The sequence below is a fragment of the Phalangium opilio genome, unplaced genomic scaffold (genome assembly GCF_054372755.1).
Source record: "Phalangium opilio isolate 3A_F unplaced genomic scaffold, DU_Popi_V2 ptg000031l_1, whole genome shotgun sequence".
In the NCBI taxonomy this organism is placed as follows: Eukaryota; Metazoa; Arthropoda; class Arachnida; order Opiliones; family Phalangiidae; genus Phalangium; species Phalangium opilio.
In genome coordinates this window covers 6,923,959-6,945,781 of record NW_028324158.1, presented here as the reverse complement: position 1 = coordinate 6,945,781, position 21,823 = coordinate 6,923,959, and the positions used below count along the sequence as shown (strand labels likewise).

The 21,823-nt window shown below is 42.1% G+C and overlaps 1 protein-coding gene and 1 long non-coding RNA gene across 16 annotated transcripts; one reads left to right on the top strand and one right to left on the bottom strand.

The window, feature by feature from the left end:
- Positions 1-2: 2 nt before the first annotated feature.
- LOC149690330 (putative phosphorylase b kinase regulatory subunit beta) lies at positions 3-17,313 on the top strand. Of its 6 annotated transcripts, XM_089869843.1 has the most exons (24): positions 3-222; positions 343-407; positions 590-733; positions 819-1,057; positions 1,127-1,431; positions 2,067-2,424; positions 2,500-2,638; positions 3,546-3,701; positions 5,481-5,578; positions 5,708-5,764; positions 8,994-9,140; positions 9,216-9,299; positions 9,369-9,473; positions 9,930-10,103; positions 10,163-10,336; positions 10,420-10,546; positions 11,730-11,787; positions 11,909-11,999; positions 12,201-12,403; positions 13,779-13,833; positions 15,260-15,345; positions 15,429-15,669; positions 15,776-15,850; positions 16,782-17,313. In XM_089869843.1, exons 3-24 carry the CDS (start codon positions 607-609, stop codon positions 16,965-16,967), a joined length of 3,285 nt encoding a protein of 1,094 aa, XP_089725969.1. In that variant the 5' UTR covers positions 3-222; positions 343-407; positions 590-606; the 3' UTR covers positions 16,968-17,313. The 6 variants fall into 6 exon arrangements, with proteins under 6 accessions (XP_089725969.1, XP_089725968.1, XP_089725967.1 ...); XM_089869842.1 differs by having other exon boundaries at positions 3-403; XM_089869841.1 differs by having other exon boundaries at positions 3-407.
- LOC149690331 (uncharacterized) lies at positions 3,504-4,504 on the bottom strand. Of its 10 annotated transcripts, none has more exons than XR_016383691.1 (4): positions 4,406-4,501; positions 3,887-3,920; positions 3,721-3,819; positions 3,504-3,655 (listed from the first exon to the last, which is right to left on the bottom strand). It is a non-coding gene; the product is annotated as an uncharacterized LOC149690331 (long non-coding RNA). The 10 variants fall into 10 exon arrangements; XR_016383687.1 differs by having other exon boundaries at positions 3,887-3,969; positions 4,406-4,491; XR_016383692.1 differs by having other exon boundaries at positions 3,721-3,807; positions 3,887-3,969; positions 4,406-4,491.
- Positions 17,314-21,823: the final 4,510 nt, after the last annotated feature.

Genomic DNA, 21,823 nt, shown 5'->3' with positions numbered 1-21,823 from the left:
ACTTGTTGCCATGATAATTGTTTCGTCTGTGAGAAGTTGTAACTTGTAGTTGTTTTTGTTTCTAGTTCGTTCAGTGCATTTAAGGATTAATTAAAGTATCTACCGAACAGCGTTTGTTGGTTTAATAGATACAATTCCCTGAACCTACTTCTCTTAATCAGATATTCATTAATCTTCTGAGGGTCACCACTCAAGGTCACCCGAAGAATCCCTGTCCTAATCGTAAATAACTCAAAATAAGCCATGCGAGATAATTTCGCCATGACATAATTTGCATAGTTTAACGATTGACTTAATTTAATATTGTTTTAATTTGTTTTGTGGATGACTTTTTGAAAACAGTTCTTCTTGACTTTTGACCTTTATCGATTTCTGACCCCCTTACGCCCCCAGCAGCGCAGCAGTAGGTACAGTTACTTAAGCCTTTGTCGGGAAATATTTTTAAAGAGCAAACTTAGGGAGGTAGTAGCATGGGGGTGTAGGATATATGGACTGCACATAAAAAAATCAATATCGTTATGTAAAAATAGTTCATTGGCTTTGAGTGTTGTCAGCCGTTGTCATGTGACCTAATGAAATCTATTTTTAGAAACAAACTGCAGGAAAATGATTAGATCTCCAGTTGCAACTCAAAGAGCCAGACAACCTAGTCTGAGTGAAATGGAGATCGAACAGGTCAAGCTCAATAATTACGCTGAAACTGTTCGCCAACTTGATACCTACTATGGCCAAGGTTCTTTTACATTCTATATTGATAAATAATTAAGTTTAATTAACAATGAAATGTATAATTAATTAATTAATTATACAATTTCTAGTGAAGAGGCAACTTTTAACGTATCAATGCCCAACCACTGGATTATTCCCACACAGTTCACTAGACAAGAGAGAAGGTCACTGTAGGGACAGTATTTATTGTGCCATTGCAGTTTGGAGTTTATACCAGTCATACAGAAGAATTGACGATGACAGAGGGAAAGCCCATGAACTTGGACAAAGTGTCGTCAAATGTATGAGAGGCATTTTATTTTGTTGGATGAGACAGTCCAAAGACAAGGTAGGCTGACTGACATTTATTTATTAAACATAAGCGTGACGAACTTTAACCTATGTTTTAACCTCATAGGTTGAAAATTTTAAAACAAACCAATGTCCAGAATTTGCATTGCACAGTAAATTTGCACTTGGATCTGGTTTACCGATAATTTCTGATAAAGAATATGGTCACTTACAAATTGACGTTGTGTCTCTTTACTTGTTGTACTTGGTGCAAATGATTACATCGGGATTGCAAATTATTTATACCATGGATGAAGTTAATTTTACACAAAATTTGGTGTATTACGTTGAAAGAGCGTATCGTACACCTGATTTTGGTATGTGGGAACGTGGTAGCAAGTATAATAATGGAACCCCGGAGTTAAATTCAAGGTAACTATTAATAATTCCTTGTGTATTTGAATTATGGGTAATTTCAATAAATTTTCGGTTAATTTCTATAAATTTTCGGTTAATTTCTGTAAATTTTTGGTTAATTTCTGTAAATTTTTGGTTAATTTCTGTAAATTTTCGGTTAATTTCTATAAATTTTCGGTTAATTTCTATAAATTTTCGGTTAATTTCTATAAATTTTCGGTTAATTTCTATAAATTTTCGGTTAATTTCTATAAATTTTCGGTTAATTTCTATAAATTTTCGGTTAATTTCTATAAATTTTCGGTTAATTTCCAATAAATTTCGGTTAATTTCCAATAAATTTCGGTTAATTTCCAATAAATTTCGGTTAATTTCCAATAAATTTCGGTTAATTTCCAATAAATTTCGGTTAATTTCCAATAAATTTCGGTTAATTTCCAATAAATTTCGGTTAATTTCCAATAAATTTCGGTTAATTTCCAATAAATTTCGGTTAATTTCCAATAAATTTCGGTTAATTTCCAAAAAATTTCGGTTAATTTCCAAAAAATTTCGGTTAATTTCCAAAAAATTTCGGTTAATTTCCAAAAAATTTCGGTTAATTTCCAAAAAATTTCGGTTAATTTCCAAAAAATTTCGGTTAATTTCAGCTCAATTGGTATTGCAAAGTCGGCTTTGGAAGCCATTAACGGTTGCAACCTCTTTGGAGACAAAGGTGCATCTTGGTCTGTCATTTACGTTGACATTGACGCTCACAGTAGAAATCGCAGCATCTTTGAAACCCTCTTACCTCGGGAATCGAGCTCCAAAAATACAGACGCCAGTCTCTTGCCTACAATAAGTTTTCCGGGTTTCGCTACTCACGATGAGCTTTTGTACTCAAGAACCAAGGACAAAATAATACGCAAACTTAAAGGGGGATACGGATTTAAACGGTACTTAAGGGATGGCTATGGTACTGTTATTGAGGATAAAAATAGACGACATTATAATCCTGGTGAAACTAAAGTCAGTAGTTTTTTTAGAAAATAGAAAAGTATGTTTAGAAAAAACTGTTTATTAACTCGGGGGAAATTTTGATAGGAATTTGAAAATATCGAGTGCGAGTGGCCAATATTTTTCCTCTTTATGATTCTTGATGGAGTTTTTAAAAATAATGAGGAACAAGTCAAAACGTACAATGATATGTTACGTAGAGTAACTAAAACGGACAAATATGGAGGTAAGATCAACCCCATAAAGTGTTAAACATATTAGAGAGATGTGGCTTAAGAATGGCTCCTCCCCTTTCCCACGAAATGACGGAAAATGTTTACTAAAGGCAAGGGAGAATACAGAAGGGCGTGGGTTTCCCTCAAAATGACGGGAAATTATATTTACAAGAGGCAGGGGGAGAATACAGAAAGGCGTGGCTTTCCCTCAAAATGGCGGGAAATTATATTTACAAGAGGCAGGGGGAGAATACAGAAAGGCGTGGCTTTCCCTCAAAATGGCGGGAAATTATATTTACAAGAGGCAGGGGAGAATACAGAAAGGCTTGGCTTTCCCTCAAAATGGCGGGAAATTATATTTACAAGAGGCAGGGGGAAAATACCAAGGGATGTGGGGTACGAATTGCGCCCACCTTTCCCTCAAAATGGTGGAAAATGTTTACTAAAAGCGGGGGAATAGAACGTATGGGTGTGGCTTAAGAATTGCTCCTCCTCTTTCCCTAAAATGGCGGGAAATGTTTATTAAAGGCAGGGGAGAGTACAGATGGGCGTGGTTCAATAATTGCTTCTCCCCTTTCCCTCAAAAAGGTGGAAAATGTTTACTAAAGGCGGGGGAATAGAATATATGGGTGTGGCTTAGGAATTGCTCCTCCTCTTTCCCTCAAAATGGCGGGAAATGCTTATTAAAGGAAGGGGAAGAGAACATATGGGTGTGGCTTAGGAATTTCTCTTTCCCTCAAAATGACGTGCACATTTTGGGAGTGGCAGGAAAGTACAGAGGGGGATGTGGCTTAAGAATTACCCTCAAAATGGTGTAGAACTTTACATAGTGAAAGGCTAGTGTGGGAAGGGTCCAGATTTGTTCACTTCTCCATATTTGCCTACCATTCTTTTTTTTAATTTTAAATTTAATTACAGATCCTGTGTTGCCAAAATACTATTATGTCCGGTATGATTACATTGATGATGAGAAGAAGGATCCGGGAACTCAAATTCGCGACTCTTCTGCCATAGGGACATCTGATAATCTATTCTTGATGGGTCAAGCTTTGCACATTGTATCACAATTACTAAGTAAGAAATTTTACTTTACCTTTTTAGAAGTGGTGATGGAAGTCGAGGGAGTGGGGGTTGCTACGTTCTTGGAATGTGGTAAGGGTAGAAGAAAACTGCGGTCTTCCTGGTTAGAGAGCTGTATTTCAATTTCAAAAGTTACCAGCATTTCCATACCATCCACTTTTGTTTATATTTTTGTTTACCAATTCCACCCATATATTTCATCAACTTCCCCATCTGTGGTTTCCAAGTACCAATTATTCTCATTTCCAAATTAAGAAACCGTCTTTCATTTCCAACCATTACCAAAATCAACAATAGAGTAATGTCAGTTCTACTATGCAAACGTCATACCATAGAGTAGTGTCGGTAGAGGGGGGGAGTAGACTGTGTATCCCTCCCCTCTAGGCGCGCTTTTGTAAGAGGGGATACTGTACGCGCCTGGTAGGGTGGATGACACTTAGGTAAGAGATAGAAGGGTATGACGTTTGCATATGTAGAACTGACATCTAGCTCTAGCTCAGTGTCATCCCCCCTACCAGGCGCGTACAGTATCCCCTCTTACAAAAGCGCGCCTAGAGGGGGGGATAAACAGTCTACTCCCCTCTCTACCGACACTACTCTATAGAATTAAACCATTTGCATAGTATTACTGAAATTCAATATTATTTATGAACAATGTAATTAGTTCTATACATAAAGGGGTACAAATTAGATATTACCAGATTCCAACCTTCCAAGGCCTGAAGCCATGAACTGAGGGACTCCTAGTTGCTCCCTCCAGGTCGCCAGGTAGCCTGACCATGAGACACTCCCAAAAATATATTTTCTGAGAATTTGGGGGGAAAACATACAATGGACTGATTGACAGCTATAATAGCCATGAATCACCACGTGTGCTAAAGTAATAGGTATGGGGGATTTAAGACTGTTAGCTAGCTAGGCAACAACGAAGTAGGTGAGATGAGTAGTAGTGGCACACGTGTTATGTTACCATATAGAGTCTAGTACAATCAAAGGCAGAGAGTTGCCATTACTCAATGTTAAAACAACCCTTTATAAGTCTTTTTTGGAAATTTAGGATCTTCCATAGAAAATTCAACCTTGAATAGATGTTCTTTCCTTAGTTACTTTAAAGGGGTATTGGAGAAATGGTTAGGTGCATTGTAATGTGGTAAGGGTTAACTGAGATGACATTCAGTCACATTATGGTTATGGTAATCACTCGAGCACTGTAGCGTATAAAGGGGCTGCTCACTATTAAGGGTTATGGTTAATCATTCCATCACTGTAGCGCATAGAGGGGCTACTCGCTATTAAGGGTTATGGGTAATAATTATAGCACTGTTGCGCATCGAGGGGCTACTCACTATTAAGGGTTACGGGTAATAATTCTAGCAATGTAGCCCATCGAGGGGCTACTCACTATTAAGGGTTACGGGTAATAATTCTAGCACTGTAGCGCATCGAGGGCCTACTCACTATTAAGGGTTATGGTTAACCATTCTAGCACTGTAGCGCATCGAGGGGATACTCACTATTATGGGTTTATGGTTAATCATTCCATCACTGTAGCGCATAGAGGGGCTACTCACTATTAAGGGTTAGGGTAATGATTCTAGCACTGTAGCGCATCGAGGGCCTTCTCACTATTAAGGGTTATGGTTAACCATTCTAGCACTGTAGCGCATCGAGGGGCTACTCACTGTTATTTGCACAGATATTTTTAATATCTGTGCCTTCATCAGTCCAATTTTTTGGACCGTTTTTGATGTACCAATTTTTATTAATGTACAGTGGATGGTCTATTACATATCAACGAATTGGACCCTGTCCGCCGTTACTTACCATCTTACAATCGTCCACGTAGAACGGGACGTTATTCAGCCTTTCAGGTATCCAAACTTATAAGCTACATTGAATAAAAATAATATACATACTTCTAAGACGCAACTTCTAAATAAGAGTAGTTGTAGATTGCATTTTGCTGCACGCGTATTAACGAAAATAATTTTCCCACTTAGTTAGAAAAACCTAAAACTAAAACCACTTTCCCGGTACAGATCTACGGTTCGGATTTGGTAATTATTACCTGTAATATTAAAATTATCAGTGGTGTGCAAGTCCCGTTTTTTTTTTCGATTTCGAGTCAGAGTATCAAAAAAATTTCATATGAAGTATTGAAAAATTCGAGTATCGAGTAATTAGATTAGGTCAAATTTATTTATTTATTTTTTTGAGTATTTATCGAGTCCCAAATATTTACTTGCCGAGAGTAAATTTCTAGAAAATAACGAAGATATTCATTTAGCTAATACAGGGATAGATTTAATTTTAGAAGTAGGAATGGAGAACGGTTAGTATTTCAGTCCGACTCATAGCCTAGTATAGAGCCCCTCTCTCCAACACGTAACGATATGTTTAAATTATCTTATTGGCTCACTTAAACTATACGTTTTGATGACGTTGCTGACGGGGACGACGAAAAATACGTAATTCCTTTTTACCTGTGTCGCTATGACCCGCCTCTTCTTTCATACCCCTCCGTCCCTATGACCCGCCTCTTCTTTCATACCCCTCCGTCCCTATGACCCGCCTCTTCTTTCATACCCCTCCGTCCCTATGACCCGCCTCTTCTTTCATACCCCTCCGTCCCTATGACCCGCCTCTTCTTTCATACCCCTCCGTCCCTATGACCCGCCTCTTCTTTCATACCCCTCCGTCCCTATGACCCGCGCCTCTTCTTTCATACCCCTCCGTCCCTATGACCCGCGCCTCTTCTTTCATACCCCTCCGTCCCTATGACCCGCCTCTTCTTTCATACCCCTCCGTCCCTATGACCCGCGCCTCTTCTTTCATACCCCTCCGTCCCTATGACCCGCGCCTCTTCTTTCATACCCCTCCGTCCCTATGACCCGCGCCTCTTCTTTCATACCCCTCCGTCCCTATGACCCGAGCCTCTTCTTTCATACCCCTCCGTCCCTATGACCCGCGCCTCTTCTTTCATACCCCTCCGTCCCTATGACCCGCGCCTCTTCTTTCATACCCCTCCGTCCCTATGACCCGAGCCTCTTCTTTCATACCCCTCCGTCCCTATGACCCGAGCCTCTTCTTTCATACCCCTCCGTCCCTATGACCCGCCTCTTCTTTCATACCCCTCCGTCCCTATGACCCGCCTCTTCTTTCATACCCCTCCGTCCCTATGACCCGCCTCTTCTTTCATACCCCTCCGTCCCTATGACCCGCGCCTCTTCTTTCATACCCCTCCGTCCCTATGACCCGCGCCTCTTCTTTCATACCCCTCCGTCCCTATGACCCGCCTCTTCTTTCATACCCCTCCGTCCCTATGACCCGCGCCTCTTCTTTCATACCCCTCCGTCCCTATGACCCGCGCCTCTTCTTTCATACCCCTCCGTCCCTATGACCCGCGCCTCTTCTTTCATACCCCTCCGTCCCTATGACCCGCGCCTCTTCTTTCATACCCCTCCGTCCCTATGACCCGCGCCTCTTCTTTCATACCCCTCCGTCCCTATGACCCGCGCCTCTTCTTTCATACCCCTCCGTCCCTATGACCCGCGCCTCTTCTTTCATACCCCTCCGTCCCTATGACCCGAGCCTCTTCTTTCATACCCCTCCGTCCCTATGACCCGAGCCTCTTCTTTCATACCCCTCCGTCCCTATGACCCGAGCCTCTTCTTTCATACCCCTCCGTCCCTATGACCCGCGCCTCTTCTTTCATACCCCTCCGTCCCTATGACCCGAGCCTCTTCTTTCATACCCCTCCGTCCCTATGACCCGAGCCTCTTCTTTCATACCCCTCCGTCCCTATGACCCGCCTCTTCTTTCATACCCCTCCGTCCCTATGACCCGCCTCTTCTTTCATACCCCTCCGTCCCTATGACCCGCGCCTCTTCTTTCATACCCCTCCGTCCCTATGACCCGCGCCTCTTCTTTCATACCCCTCCGTCCCTATGACCCGCCTCTTCTTTCATACCCCTCCGTCCCTATGACCCGCGCCTCTTCTTTCATACCCCTCCGTCCCTATGACCCGCGCCTCTTCTTTCATACCCCTCCGTCCCTATGACCCGCCTCTTCTTTCATACCCCTCCGTCCCTATGACCCGCGCCTCTTCTTTCATACCCCTCCGTCCCTATGACCCGCGCCTCTTCTTTCATACCCCTCCGTCCCTATGACCCGAGCCTCTTCTTTCATACCCCTCCGTCCCTATGACCCGAGCCTCTTCTTTCATACCCCTCCGTCCCTATGACCCGCGCCTCTTCTTTCATACCCCTCCGTCCCTATGACCCGCGCCTCTTCTTTCATACCCCTCCGTCCCTATGACCCGAGCCTCTTCTTTCATACCCCTCCGTCCCTATGACCCGAGCCTCTTCTTTCATACCCCTCCGTCCCTATGACCCGAGCCTCTTCTTTCATACCCCTCCGTCCCTATGACCCGCGCCTCTTCTTTCATACCCCCCGTCCCATGGAAGGGGGTCTGGGACTTTGACGCGCGCCCACATTACTCTGTTCTCCATTCCTACTTCCAAAATTAAATCTATCCCTGATTAAACATTAAAGAGGTTAGTTTCAAAATAAATGCTTATGAGCACATCATCTACTAAAGTTACGAACGAATCGAGTACTCGGCTCCATACTCGGAACTTCACGACTGAGTACTCGCACACCACTGAAAATTATCCAATCTATGGGCGAGAAAGACAATATTCGTCTGTGTTTTAATAAAAAAAAAGTAGTTCTTCCCAGTGAATGTCATACGTAGATGTAGTGTCACGAGTAACATAACATTTACTAACTTTTCGCTTTACTAACAGTACTAACCAATTTCTAATACTTTCTTTATAACGCTTCCTATCATAATATTTAACACTTAGAAAAATCCCAGTAGCTTTTAATCACGATTTAACGTAGCGTTTTTTTGTATCTCTTTTCGTTTTTTGGTTTCTTCTGTCTTTATTTGGTATCGGGCCTATCCGCTATAAAATAAAAGGGCAAGGCCGCTGTAAGTATTCGTTTAAATTAAAATGGCGGAGTATTAAAATGCCGATCGAGTGTTGAAATATAAATGAGAATACATAATCACGCTTTATTACAAGAGTTTTCTGTCCCCACATACCTGCCTCCTATGAAACCCCTTCATTCGTTAACGTGGTGGTAAAACTGGCGAATAAATGATAAGCTTATTGTATTTTAACGATCATAAAACGTACGTTGTGTGGATGGCTGAGTTGTAATTAAGGGTTCGTTTATATCGCGACTGAAGTTTTAATTAGAGTTTAATGGTAATCTCAGGGTACTGCGAATGATCTTGTAGTTCAAGTTGTACTTATCGCGGAAAGTATGAGACTTCAAGCCATGATGGCAACTTACGGTATTCAAACTCAAACACCTCATGAGGTTGAACCCGTACAGATTTGGCCTCCGAGTCAACTTGTTAAAGTACGAGAGACTGAATTGAATAAATTTTTAAGAATTATTCATTATTATGTAGAAATTCCCATAATTATTCTGTAGATTTACGAATTTTTGGGGGTAAATGAAAAATTGGGGTTGAAAGGTCGACCACCTAGACCAGTTGGTGCTTTAGGAACTAGTAAAGTAAATACATTTTTGTCACTGGTATTACGTGATTGGTTATGCAGTTTTTTAAGTAAAAATTATTTATAGCTTTACAGAATTTACGGACAAACTGTTATATGTTATCCGTTAATTTTTGAAGTTAGCGATTTTTATCTGTCTCACGACATGGCACTACTAATTAACGACATTAAGGTTCGTTTGTGAACATAAAGCAAAAGTATATAAATATAATAACATAAAGTACACTTCGTTGAATTTTGAAACGTGCTCGCGCAAGTAATATGAGAAGCCCTGCTCCCTTTATCCCAGAATTAGTGTCGACCCCCTCTGCGTATGATTACCTTTCCGACCGTGGTACAGGGAACAAGCCGTGAATATGCTCATAAAGTAGCAGATACTAGCTCTAGTACACGTTCGGATCTCCATCATCATGTACTAATTTCCATAAAACTATGACGTCAAGAAGCTTTTCCCTCATTGGTTAGGTCGTGTAGGGGGTGGAGAGGAGGGTAGTTTGCTTCTCGGTTTACGTGTCGTCTACAGCCAAAGTGTACTTTTTGTTTTATATCTATATACTTTTGCATAAAGTAACATTTTTTCGTCTTTAAAACTCGGAGAAAATTAAAAAACGAACTCTTTTGTGTTCAGAATGAACTTCAATTTGTGGGTCGCTATTGGAGAATGTCTGGTCGACCCACGGTTTGTGTTTTAATTCGCGAAGAACATATGAGGGACATTCACTTTAAAGAAATGCTCGATTTGTTAGCTATGCTTAAAAAGGGACGTTGCGATAACTTGAAGATTAGAATGGGAAGGCTTCAAGTATGTTTTCTTGTGAAAGAACTCGTAAAGTGTTGAGGCCTAATGATAAACTCTGATAGAACCTCATATCATCATCTTGCATTGAACATCTGGACTTTCTTCATTTGCTTCCGCCCGAAGCCTTACCTAAAGTGACGGCTTTCCAACAATTACAACACGCTTCTGTTGGTTATCAAAGCCTGACTGACGTTCCCAAAGCGGTTCAATACATGGAACCTAATTACTCTTACGAAGTACGAAACTATGTTCATTTATAGTTTATTCCGACTGCGAAATGTGATAAACTTCAATTTGAGTTGTTTTCTTTCCATCGCAGGAATTTAAAACTAAACCTATTTGGGATGTGGTGGAAGCATTACGAGCCACCGATACTTTAAACGGACAAAGTCAACTTTTGGAGATTTTATGGAATAGGGAAAATCCGAGTTTCTCTGTGGATGGGGGTAGGTTCGGGGGCCTTATTTGGCGTCGGGTTCCGGGGGCCTTATTGGCGTCGGGTTCGAGGGGCCTTATTGGCGTCGGGTTCGAGGGGCCTTATTGGCGTCGGGTTCGAGGGGCCTTATTGGCGTCGGGTTCGAGGGGCCTTATTGGCGTCGGGTTCGGGGGCGGGGGCCTTGTTGGCGTCGGGTTCGGGGGGGGCCTTTTTGGCGTCGGGTTCGAGGGGCCTTATTGGCGTCGGGTTCGAGGGGCCTTATTGGCGTCGGGTTCGAGGGGCCTTATTGGCGTCGGGTTCGAGGGGCCTTATTGGCGTCGGGTTCGAGGGGCCTTATTGGCGTCGGGTTCGAGGGGCCTTATTGGCGTCGGGTTCGGGGGCGGGGGCCTTGTTGGCGTCGGGTTCGGGGGGGGGGCCTTTTTGGCGTCGGGTTCGAGGGGCCTTATTGGCGTCGGGTTCGAGGGGCCTTATTGGCGTCGGGTTCGAGGGGCCTTATTGGCGTCGGGTTCGAGGGGCCTTATTGGCGTCGGGTTCGAGGGGCCTTATTGGCGTCGGGTTCGAGGGGCCTTATTGGCGTCGGGTTCGAGGGGCCTTATTGGCGTCGGGTTCGGGGGCGGGGGCCTTGTTGGCGTCGGGTTCGGGGGGGGGGCTTTTTGGCGTCGGGTTCGGGGGGGGGGGCTTGTTGGCGTCGGGTTCGGGGGGGGGCTTGTTGGCGTCGGGTTCGGGGGGGGCCTTTTTGGCGTCGGGTTCGGGGGGGGGGCCTTTTTGGCGTCGGGTTCGGGGGGGGGCCTTTTTGGCGTCGGGTTCGGGGGGCCTTTTTGGCGTTAGGTTCGCGGCCTTATTTGGCGTTAGGTTCGGGGGACCTTATTTGGCGTTAGGTTTGGGGGACCTTATTTGGCGTCGGGTTTGGGGGACCTTATTGGCGTCGGGTTTGGGGACCTTATTGGCGTCGGGTTCGAGGGGCCTTATTGGCGTCGGGTTCGGGGCGTTATTGGCCTCGGGTTCGGGGGGGCCTTATTGGCGTCGGGTTCGGGGGGGCCTTATTGGCGTCGGGTTCGGGGGGGGGCCTTATTGGCGCCGGATTCTGGGGGCCTTATTGGCGCCGGATTCTGGGGGCCTTATTGGCGTCGGGTTCGGGGGCCTTAATTGGCGTCAAGTTTACTTATATTGACGAAAAACAATCTTTATCTTAGTCACTATCAAAGAAAAACTTGAGAAGTTGACGAGACAGGCTGGAACTCTTAGACATTGGTAAGTTAGTTGATTTATTTCACTTAGTCTATAGTCTTTAATTGTTCATTAAGTTTAATTTGAGTACGTAAAAGCCACAGTTAAAATAATTTAGCAATTTCGCAAATATAACCTTTTTTAGGTCTGTTGTGCGAAGATGTTCCAGCATTCTCGGGAAATTAGTTGACAGTATCAGCCCCTACATTACATCAACATTGGTCAATGCTAAACAGGTTAGCGTAAACCACCCCCCTTATGTATGTTTGATTTATTTGTTATTAACACACTTGCGTACTTGCTGAAATCTGTTGTAACTATTTACCTATTTTTCTAACAAACTTACTCTCTTATCATTTCATTTCATTCATTCAATCACAAATCATTACCCCTACAAAGTGTGTCTTAAAGGTTAGAGTAGGTGTACTCTATTTCAGATTACGCTTGGTGCGTATGGTCAAGACGAAATTGTTATTGATCACCCGCTAACTCCTAAAGAGGTGAAGGAAATCATCTACAATCGTTGTCATTACCCTGACATCTATCAAGCGGTTTTACAACAAGAGATTGTGCTCTATGTGGGAAGGCTTATTTCAACCACACCCCAGTTGTTTCATGGCATTCTCAAAATTAGAATTGGGTAAGCATTCAAATTGTTATAATTGTGTGTACAGAAGATGACCCTTAGCGGCGCGCTGTTGGGAATTTTAATCATGATAGTCCCTTAAAGGGGTTCAGATTGTTGTGTAAAGTTCACTAGATGTCGCTAGTTGGTGGGTAAAATTACCCCTAGGTGGCGGGTACGAATTCCCCTAGGTGGCGGGTACGAATTCCCCTAGGCGCCGGGTACGAATTCCCCTAGGCGCCGAGTACGAATTCCCCTGGGCGCCGGGTACAAATTCCCCCTAGGCGGCGGGTACGAATTCCCCCTAGGCGGCGGGTACGAATTCCCCCTAGGCGGCGGGTACGAATTCCCCCTAGGCGGCGGGTACGAATTCCCCCTTAGGCGGCGGGTACGAATTCCCCCTTAGGCGGCGGGTACGAATTCCCCCTTAGGCGGCGGGTACGAATTCCCCCTAGGCGGCGGGTACGAATTCCCCCTAGGCGGCGGGTACGAATTCCCCCTTAGGCGGCGGGTACGAATTCCCCCTTAGGCGGCGGGTACGAATTCCCCCTTAGGCGGCGGGTACGAATTCCCCCTTAGGCGGCGGGTACGAATTCCCCCTTAGGCGGCGGGTACGAATTCCCCCTTAGGCGGCGGGTACGAATTCCCCCTTAGGCGGCGGGTACGAATTCTCCCTTAGGCGGCGGGTACGAATTCCCCCTTAGGCGGCGGGTACGAATTCCCCCTTAGGCGGCGGGTACGAATTCCCCCTTAGGCGGCGGGTACGAATTCCCCCTTAGGCGGCGGGTACGAATTCCCCCTTAGGCGGCGGGTACGAATTCCCCCTGGGCGGCGGGTACGAATTCTCCCTAGGCGGCGGGTACGAATTCCCCCTTAGGCGGCGGGTACGAATTCCCCCTTAGGCGGCGGGTACGAATTCCCCCTTAGGCGGCGGGTACGAATTCCCCCTTAGGCGGCGGGTACGAATTCTCCCTTAGGCGGCGGGTACGAATTCCCCCTTAGGCGGCGGGTACGAATTCCCCCTTAGGCGGCGGGTACGAATTCCCCCTTAGGCGGCGGGTACGAATTCCCCCTTAGGCGGCGGGTACGAATTCCCCCTTAGGCGGCGGGTACGAATTCCCCCTTAGGCGGCGGGTACGAATTCCCCCTTAGGCGGCGGGTACGAATTCCCCCTTAGGCGGCGGGTACGAATTCCCCCTGGGCGGCGGGTACGAATTCTCCCTAGGCGGCGGGTACGAATTCCCCTAGGCTTTACTAGTGGTTTATTTCGACCAAAATAGAGTATTACTATTTACTTGTTATATTCGCGCAAGAAAATTATACCTAAAATTTTGGAACCAAGTGTCGATCATTGAATCTCATAACTTTAATAACATCTTTCCATTTACAGAGGGATACTTCATGCCATGACACTATACCTTAAATTTGTCGAGGATAAGCCATTGGTAAAGGTTACAATGTTTCTGAAAGGGATAGTAGCATTTAAATAGTAAATACTCGAAAATATGAAAATTGAGGCCAGTTTTAGGGGAAAAATGTGTGGCTCACCAGGGTTCATACAGACCTGGAAAACAGGGATAACCTGGAAATATCAGGGAAATAAATAGTTGGCAAAAACCTCAGGGAAAACTCAGGGAAATTTCGAATTTTTAGCAAAAATCAGGGAAATTTGTGTCAAATAGGGGCCGAGTAATTGAGGAAAATGTTCATGAACATTCCCTCCATAGGATTAACATTACACTATACTTTGGAGGCTCATAACTCTGGTTATATTAGAGATACGGGGATGTCCTTTGGGTGTGTTATAGTCAAATTTGTCCCCCATCCAACCATACTAAAAACTTAGGGCTACGACAAACAGGGGCCGAGTAATTAAGCAAAATGTTCGTGAACATTCCCTCCATAGGATTAACATTACACTATACTTTGGAGGCTAATAACTCTGGTTATATTAGAGATACGGGGATGTCCTTTGAGTATGTTATAGTCCAATTTGTCCCCCATCCAACCATACTAAAATCTTAGGGCTACGACAAACAGGGGCCGAGTAATTGAGCAAAATGTTCCTGAACATACCCTCCATAGGATTAACATTACACTATACTTTGGAGGCTAATAACTCTGGTTATATTAGAGATACGGGGATGTCCTTTGAGTATGTTATAGTCCAATTTGTCCCCCATCCAACCATACTAAAATCTTAGGGCTACGACAAACAGGGGCCGAGTAATTGAGCAAAATGTTCCTGAACATACCCTCCATAGGATTAACATTACACTATACTTTGGAGGCTAATAACTCTGGTTATATTAGAGATACGGGGATGTCCTTTGAGTATGTTATAGTCCAATTTGTCCCCCATCCAACCATACTAAAATCTTAGGGCTACGACAAACAGGGGCCGAGTAATTGAGCAAAATGTTCCTGAACATACCCCCCTCCATAGGATTAACATTACACTATACTTTGGAGGCTAATAACTCTGGTTATATTAGAGATACAGGGATGCCCTTTGATTATGTAATAGTCATATTTGCCCCCCCCTCCCCTCCTTCGTTAACATTTGCTCCATAGGATACTCCATATACGGAAAAACCCTGGAAAACTCAGGGAAGTATATGGGGAAAAACCTGGAAAACTCAGGGAAGTATATGGGGAAAAACCTGGGAAATCTCAGGGAAATTTGTTTTCCAAAAGTTGTATGAACCCTGCTCACGACATATATTTGCTGAAATAGAGTTTGGCCATAAGATTCCATAAGAATAGTGTTTTTCTAACCATGCAATAGTTAATGATCGATTTATAATACCCTACTATCCCTTTTGAAGTAAGGTCCACTCACAGATCAGATTTTAATTAATTATAAATTAGTCCTTAGAAGCTTTATCACCTAGTGAAGTTCGTAAAGTCCTTCAGAAAGTTTTATCACTTTGTGACAGTTCTACAAATGAATTTAAGTAGGTTTTCATTAGTTTAATTAGTTGTAACTTGTAGGACCTTTCCAAAATTCATTAATATTAATTAATTACGCAACTTGTAGCATGACAGTTCATCAACGTAGACAGATAGAGGGTGCTTTATCGCGTGTTCCTAAAAATTTCTATGATCGCGTCTGGGAAATTATGTCTAAAACACCAGGCGGGATTGTTGTCACTGGTCAACATCTACCTCAACAGCCCACACTCACGGATATGACGAGATACGAAATGAATTTTGCATTGGCTGTTGAAGAACTCCTTAGGAATATTACTCATCCTGAGTACAGGCAAATTATGGTTGAAGTATGGAGTATTTTGATTACTTTTTTTGTGGTGTTGATGTGAGGTTTAATTATTAATTTGAAGACGATTTAATTGGGGTGTTTTTGTTAATTATTCATTTTTTAAGCTCATTATGGTTGTTAGTGTGATTCTTCAAAGGAATCCTGAAGTTTCGTTTAAGGATAAAGTTGATCTTGATCAGGTATTTGTCTTTTCAGTATGTTTTAAGTGAGAATGGTTTTATGATATTTTTAAGCGGGAGGACATTGGGGACACTGGTATAGTTTAGTCGGTTCTATCATTCCTCCCTAGATGACTTCACGGAAACGTTAAGGACGCCCCCTGTGTCTTAAAAATAGAAGCTAGTTCTCATACAAATACAATGGCGCTACGCGGCAGCACTTAACAATCGCCTACTAAAGGGAGGGGTGTGCGCGATGTACACTGGGAGAGTTATGGTGCCGCAGATCGCCAGTTAAAACCACTACCCTTACCAATGGGTAGAAGACCCTTCTGAATTCTGATTCCGCGTTTATAGTGGAAAATCAATATAGGTGGCTCCGTCCGCGATATTTATATTTTGGTGGGCACCGTAGTGTTTTATATGAGCGAAATCAAATAGAATCTACGACCAAGAAGTGATATCTAGTTTATTAGGGAGAAGGTTTAAGATGCCTAAGTATTCGCGCGCCATAGTCCCAGTCCCCCTTTCAAAATACAAGGGGGGGGACGTAAAAGGAGGCCGGGCTATTTCGCAGCCTCTCCTCAGTCGGAAAATATGACTGTAATTTTCGTCATTCGCGCCGTCGCGCTGACGTGAGTTTTCAAGAACCAATGAGATGCTGGCTGTAATTTGGAGGCGGAGATTAACTCCGGACCTACGTTAGGACTGGAGATAAAGCTAGAAATGCGGCGAATTTATACCTTCTCCATATCACTTCTTGCTGCGACCAAGGGAAGGAAAAATGGCGTCAGAAAAGGTTTATTCGGTGTTGAATGTCATTTTCAAAAGCCTTCTTTTCATTTCAATATTTTAAATGGCATAGTGAAACATTTTTTTAGTTCTCAATAGATGGCGCTTTGCGAAATTAAAAAATAAAACGAAGCTAATATCGGGTAAATAAACTTTGCAGTTAATTACTGGCGCATTTAACCAATTCCAAAAAGACGAATGTTTGGAGAAAAGTGACGATATGACTGCGTTTTATTGTTCCCCTTCTTCAGTAACTGCTAGTTACTTGGCTCGAGCAGTCCTTAACCAACTATTGCAAAATACGCTACACACTGCGGCCATTAACGATGCCTGCCAAATTAGTTAAAAATTAAGGCAAAGCTCATAATAAGAGTTAACTCATAATATTGTTCCATAATCATATTGTTCTCCCAAAATAAAAAGAGCCATATTTTTTAACATTTTAGGCCTATTTTGTTGTTCTTGTTGTTATTCGTGTTTGTTAAATGACTCTAGAAATTTATATTATTGTAGATAATTCCGTTTAATTTTACCATCTTTACATGGTTCGTTATATATACCCCCTCAAAGATAGTGTAGCTGCTAAAATTTGTAGCGAAAATATAATATTATAGGCCTTACATGTTTGTACCTGAATGACAGTTCCTTCCTATGAATATTGTTTTAATAAACGAAATCTCTTATAATTATTACATGGCGTAATTTTTACGGAACACGTTTTTTGGTGAGTCATTAAGGTAAAGTATAAGTTGTATTAGAGAGTGTTTCTATTTTTTATGCGTGGTTTAAGTTCAAAAGGATTGACGCGTGGAACTGTCCTTTTATGGATTTGGGTCCATAGACGTTAGATAGGGCTTCAACTGTTACCAGTCCACGAAAGCCCTTTTGTTTTATGATCTCAGTCATATCTAACGTCTTTGTTGGCCACATACCGTCTTAAGAAACCAGGTGGTCAAAGATCAGACTCTATTGTACTTATTAGATACACAGCATAGCCCTATAATGATTTCCATAAGTGTGGGTCTAAAGGATATTCGCTACGCATAAGTTTATAAGATATGTTCCTTAAGTATGACACTCCTATACATGGTAATACGTAATACTAGAGACTTACAGCTCGAGCTAGTTCGAGAACGACAAGCGAGAATTGAAATCCTACACTCGGTTAATTTTGCAGGACTTCCATCTTCCTATTTAGTCTGTAGACTGTACAAGAAGCGATATCTAGTTTACTAGGGAGAAGGTATAAGATGCCTGAGTATTCGCGCGACATAGTCCCAGTCCCCCTTTCAAAATACAAGGGGGGACGTAAAAGGAGGCCGGGCTATTTCGCTGCATCTCCTCAGTCGGAAAATACGGAATTTTCGTTGTTCGCGTCGTCGTGCTGACGTGGTTTTCAAGAACCAATGAGATGCTGGTTGTAATTTAGCAGCGGGGGTTAACTCCGGACCTACGTTTGGACTGGAGATAAAGCTAGAGATGTGGCGAATTTAGATCTTCTCCCTAGAAAACTGTATTAAGCCTTTGACAGCGCCTTACCAGGCGTCGCCTTACCTCGAATCTATGACCTAGCTACATCACTTCATCACAAGCTCTCAGTAACCAGTTACAAACTTATGGAACATAACTTATGGTTATATGTATCTCGGGAGTTCTGAGTCGGTTCGCCTTTGTAATAACACCTACAGTGAATGTCAAAAATTTAAAACAAACAAAACTGTCTTCCTTGTAAATTTTAGTCTTAAGCGACCTCCATGGTATCGCGCAGTGCATGCAATATACAGCATACGGGGTTAAAGTTATTCAGCCCACCCCTCCCTATTAAGTAACGGGAAACGTTTTCTATGAATTAAACGTGCTTAGCGGCTTTCCTTCCAACGTTTCAAGGTATTTTAAAGAACAATGACGAAAATTAAGGAAACCCCAATTATTTTTAATTAAAAACCGCGGATCAAACGATGCATTAAAGAAAACTTAATTAATTACAACCAAAAGATTTTTATGGGAGTCGGTGGAAAGACAATCGGGATAAGACAAAGAGGTTTTAATAGCCAGAAAACTAACCCGGTTATATATTTTTTTCTTATCGTTTTGGCACTCTAGTTTTTTGGGTTTTATTAAATTTAATGAACAAGGGAAATTATATTTAACTGAAACAAATATTTGATGTTGACAAGAAGCGATATCTAGTTTACTAGGGAGAAGGTATAAATTCGCCAAATTTCTAGCTTTATCTCCTGTCCAAACGTATAGTAGGTCCGGAGTTAATCCCCGCCGCCTCTAAATTACAACCAGCATCCCATTGGTTCTTGAAAGCTCACGTCAACCGGACGCGAATGACGAAAATTTCGTATTTTCCGACTGAGGAGAGGCGAAATAGCCCGGCCTCCTTTTACGTCCCCCCTTGTATTTTGAAAGGGGACTGGGACTATGGCGTGCGAATACTAAGGCATCTTATTCCTTCTCCCTAGTAAACTAGATATCGCTTCTTGGTGTTGACTTCTGTGTTCGCTTAAGAAATTTAGTGTAATAGGACCACGTGACTAAGTCTTAACTGTTGACCTCTCGTTTTCGCCTACTAGCCCTAAATTCTATGTGGAATGGTACAGTAATTAATTTGCAAGTCTAAGGATTTTATTATAGTTAACTAAGAAATTCAGGGATTTCGGGGGAAAACGTGTTCAATTTAAAACAGTGTAGCCTCAGCCATAATCAACCTTCAAAAATCTTCTAAGCATTAATTAAGTTTGCGTAAAATTAAGCCAAAGTTCCGGCGATTTAGGTAGAGGATCTTAATCAGACTAGAAACACTTTTAACGATTATATTACGTGAAATCAAAATTGAGTTATACATATACACTTTTAATCTAGACTGTAAAAATATACAATTTGATGATGGTGAGCGGAATCTGAAAATATTTGACATTAATACCCATTCCCTTCGCAAAATTACTGTGATATCATCCCGAAGTTTAATCGGGCATCTCGCGTAACGTTGCACTTCGTTGCTCAAATGTGTTTAAAATAAGATACGTCAGTGATAATCTACATCTTAGAAGGTACTTAAATATTGATAGAAAACCGGTTTTTTTGTGTTGGAAAGTATGCAAGTTCCATCATTGAATATATGTGTAAATCAGCGCGTACATTATTATATTCATTTTAGGTCTTAGCAAGGAGTTGTTGACTTGAAATAGGCCTATTTTATTATACTACTTGTTCCCCACCGTAGGCTACTAGGCTAGTCTGGGAATTCGAAGAATTTTATTTATTACTGTCCCCCGGGGGCATTATAGGGTCTGGGGAGTTGGGCACTGGGTAATGGCAATTAACTGCCCTTTACTATATTGAGGGTCTACGTTGAATTACATTAGCTGTCATGGCTTTAATACGTGATAACATCTTCAGGGCAGTGCTGGTATTATCTACTAAACTATATATATATTTTATAACTTGACTAGTATGATGGTGTGATGTTGAACGTACCCTCATTTGCATGTTGAATAGCCAAAACTTGGAAAACAGGCTGGGTTCAGTTTGGCCGACTTTGTTGTTGTGGACCTGTAGTTGTATCTAACGAGATTCAATCATAACCTTATAATACTTTCCATAAGTAAGGGAAGAATGCTACGAGCACTCGTCTTTTATAGACTAGTATCGTTAGAGAGGGGGTGTAAACTCTGTAACCCTCTCTCTAGCGCGCTCTTGTATAAGGGGATACTATACACGCCTAGTAGGGGGGATGACACTGAGTTAACAGATAAAAGGGTATGACGTTTGCATAAGCAGTACTGACAGTGCATTATAAAAGAGAAGAAGAGCGTCTCCTGGCATTGTATTTCTCGTAGAGAGACGTCTCATTATTGGGGATTTGCTTGAAATAGAAGCATATTTCCAACCATATTTAACAGTCCCGCATTATCAGACCCATACTTATGGATAGTGTTATAGGGTTATGTTAATATATATTTCCATATAGTTGTACTATAGTTTTACTTGTACCGGAAATTTTTAAATGGTTATCTTTGTAACGATGCCAATCGTGTTTCAGTGAACTTGCATTTAAAAGAACGGAAATTTAAATAAACACAGTGTTGGTGTTTCTCTCTTGAATTTTTAGAAGAGAAAGTTTTATATCTATTCAGCTTTCCCTTTTAAGCATGAAGACAATATTGTGTGTGTTTTTATACAATGTAAGCTTAAACATATTAGTTCAGTGGCCTCGGAATTTGTGGTTTGTGGTTTTTGGTTTTTGAAGCTGCAATAAACGATTAAAGTTTGAATAGCGTAAAGATGCGAATCGCCCAGGAATTTCGGTACAATAGATTCTGTTGATTCCGCCAAACGATTTTCTTTCTTTCCAAAAAATCGGAAAATAAAGATTGGAGATTCGGGAAAAGATTAAAGAGAAATAGGTTTAAATATAAACTAATTATAATTTTTGACAGAAAAACTATTGAGGCATTATTTGAAGTTTCCTAAAATAAATCTCGATATTTTTAAAAATATTAATTAGTTATAGTTGAAAACTAACAAGGATTCACTTCTACTTCTAAGGGCATAAAAACCATAGAAAAGGTGCATCATATGTATAAAGGTTCCTATCGGGAAAGTACACTAGAAAAGTCAGCTATATAGGGAAAGAACACGTGAAAGGTTAGTCCTATAGAGAGCTTTCAGATGGGATAGTAGTACGTCACACCCTCCCAAGTCTTACCGCTGTTCTGGTAGCCATATTGGGTGGTCTCAGCTTCATTCCTGGCAGCGTAAAATGACAATCCTTTAGGGAAAGAACACTTGAAAAGACAGCCCTATAGGGAAAGAACACTTGAAAAGACAGTCCTATAGGGAAAGAACACTTGAAAAGACAGTCCTATAGGGAAAGAACACTTGAAAAGTTAGTCCCATAGGGAAAGAACACTTGAAAAGTTAGTCCCATAGGGAAAGAACACTTGAAAAGTTAGTCCCATAGGGAAAGAACACTTGGTTAGTCCCATAGGGAAAGAACACTTGGTTAGTCCCATAGGGAAAGAACACTTGAAAAGTTAGTCCCATAGGGAAAGAACACTTGGTTAGTCCCATAGGGAAAGAACAGTAGAAACGTCAGTCCTATAGGGAAAGTACTCTTGAAAAGACAGTCCTAGATAGCAATATTAGAAACAATCCGAAAGTAAGTGAGAATCAGTTGTACATTATTTCGTA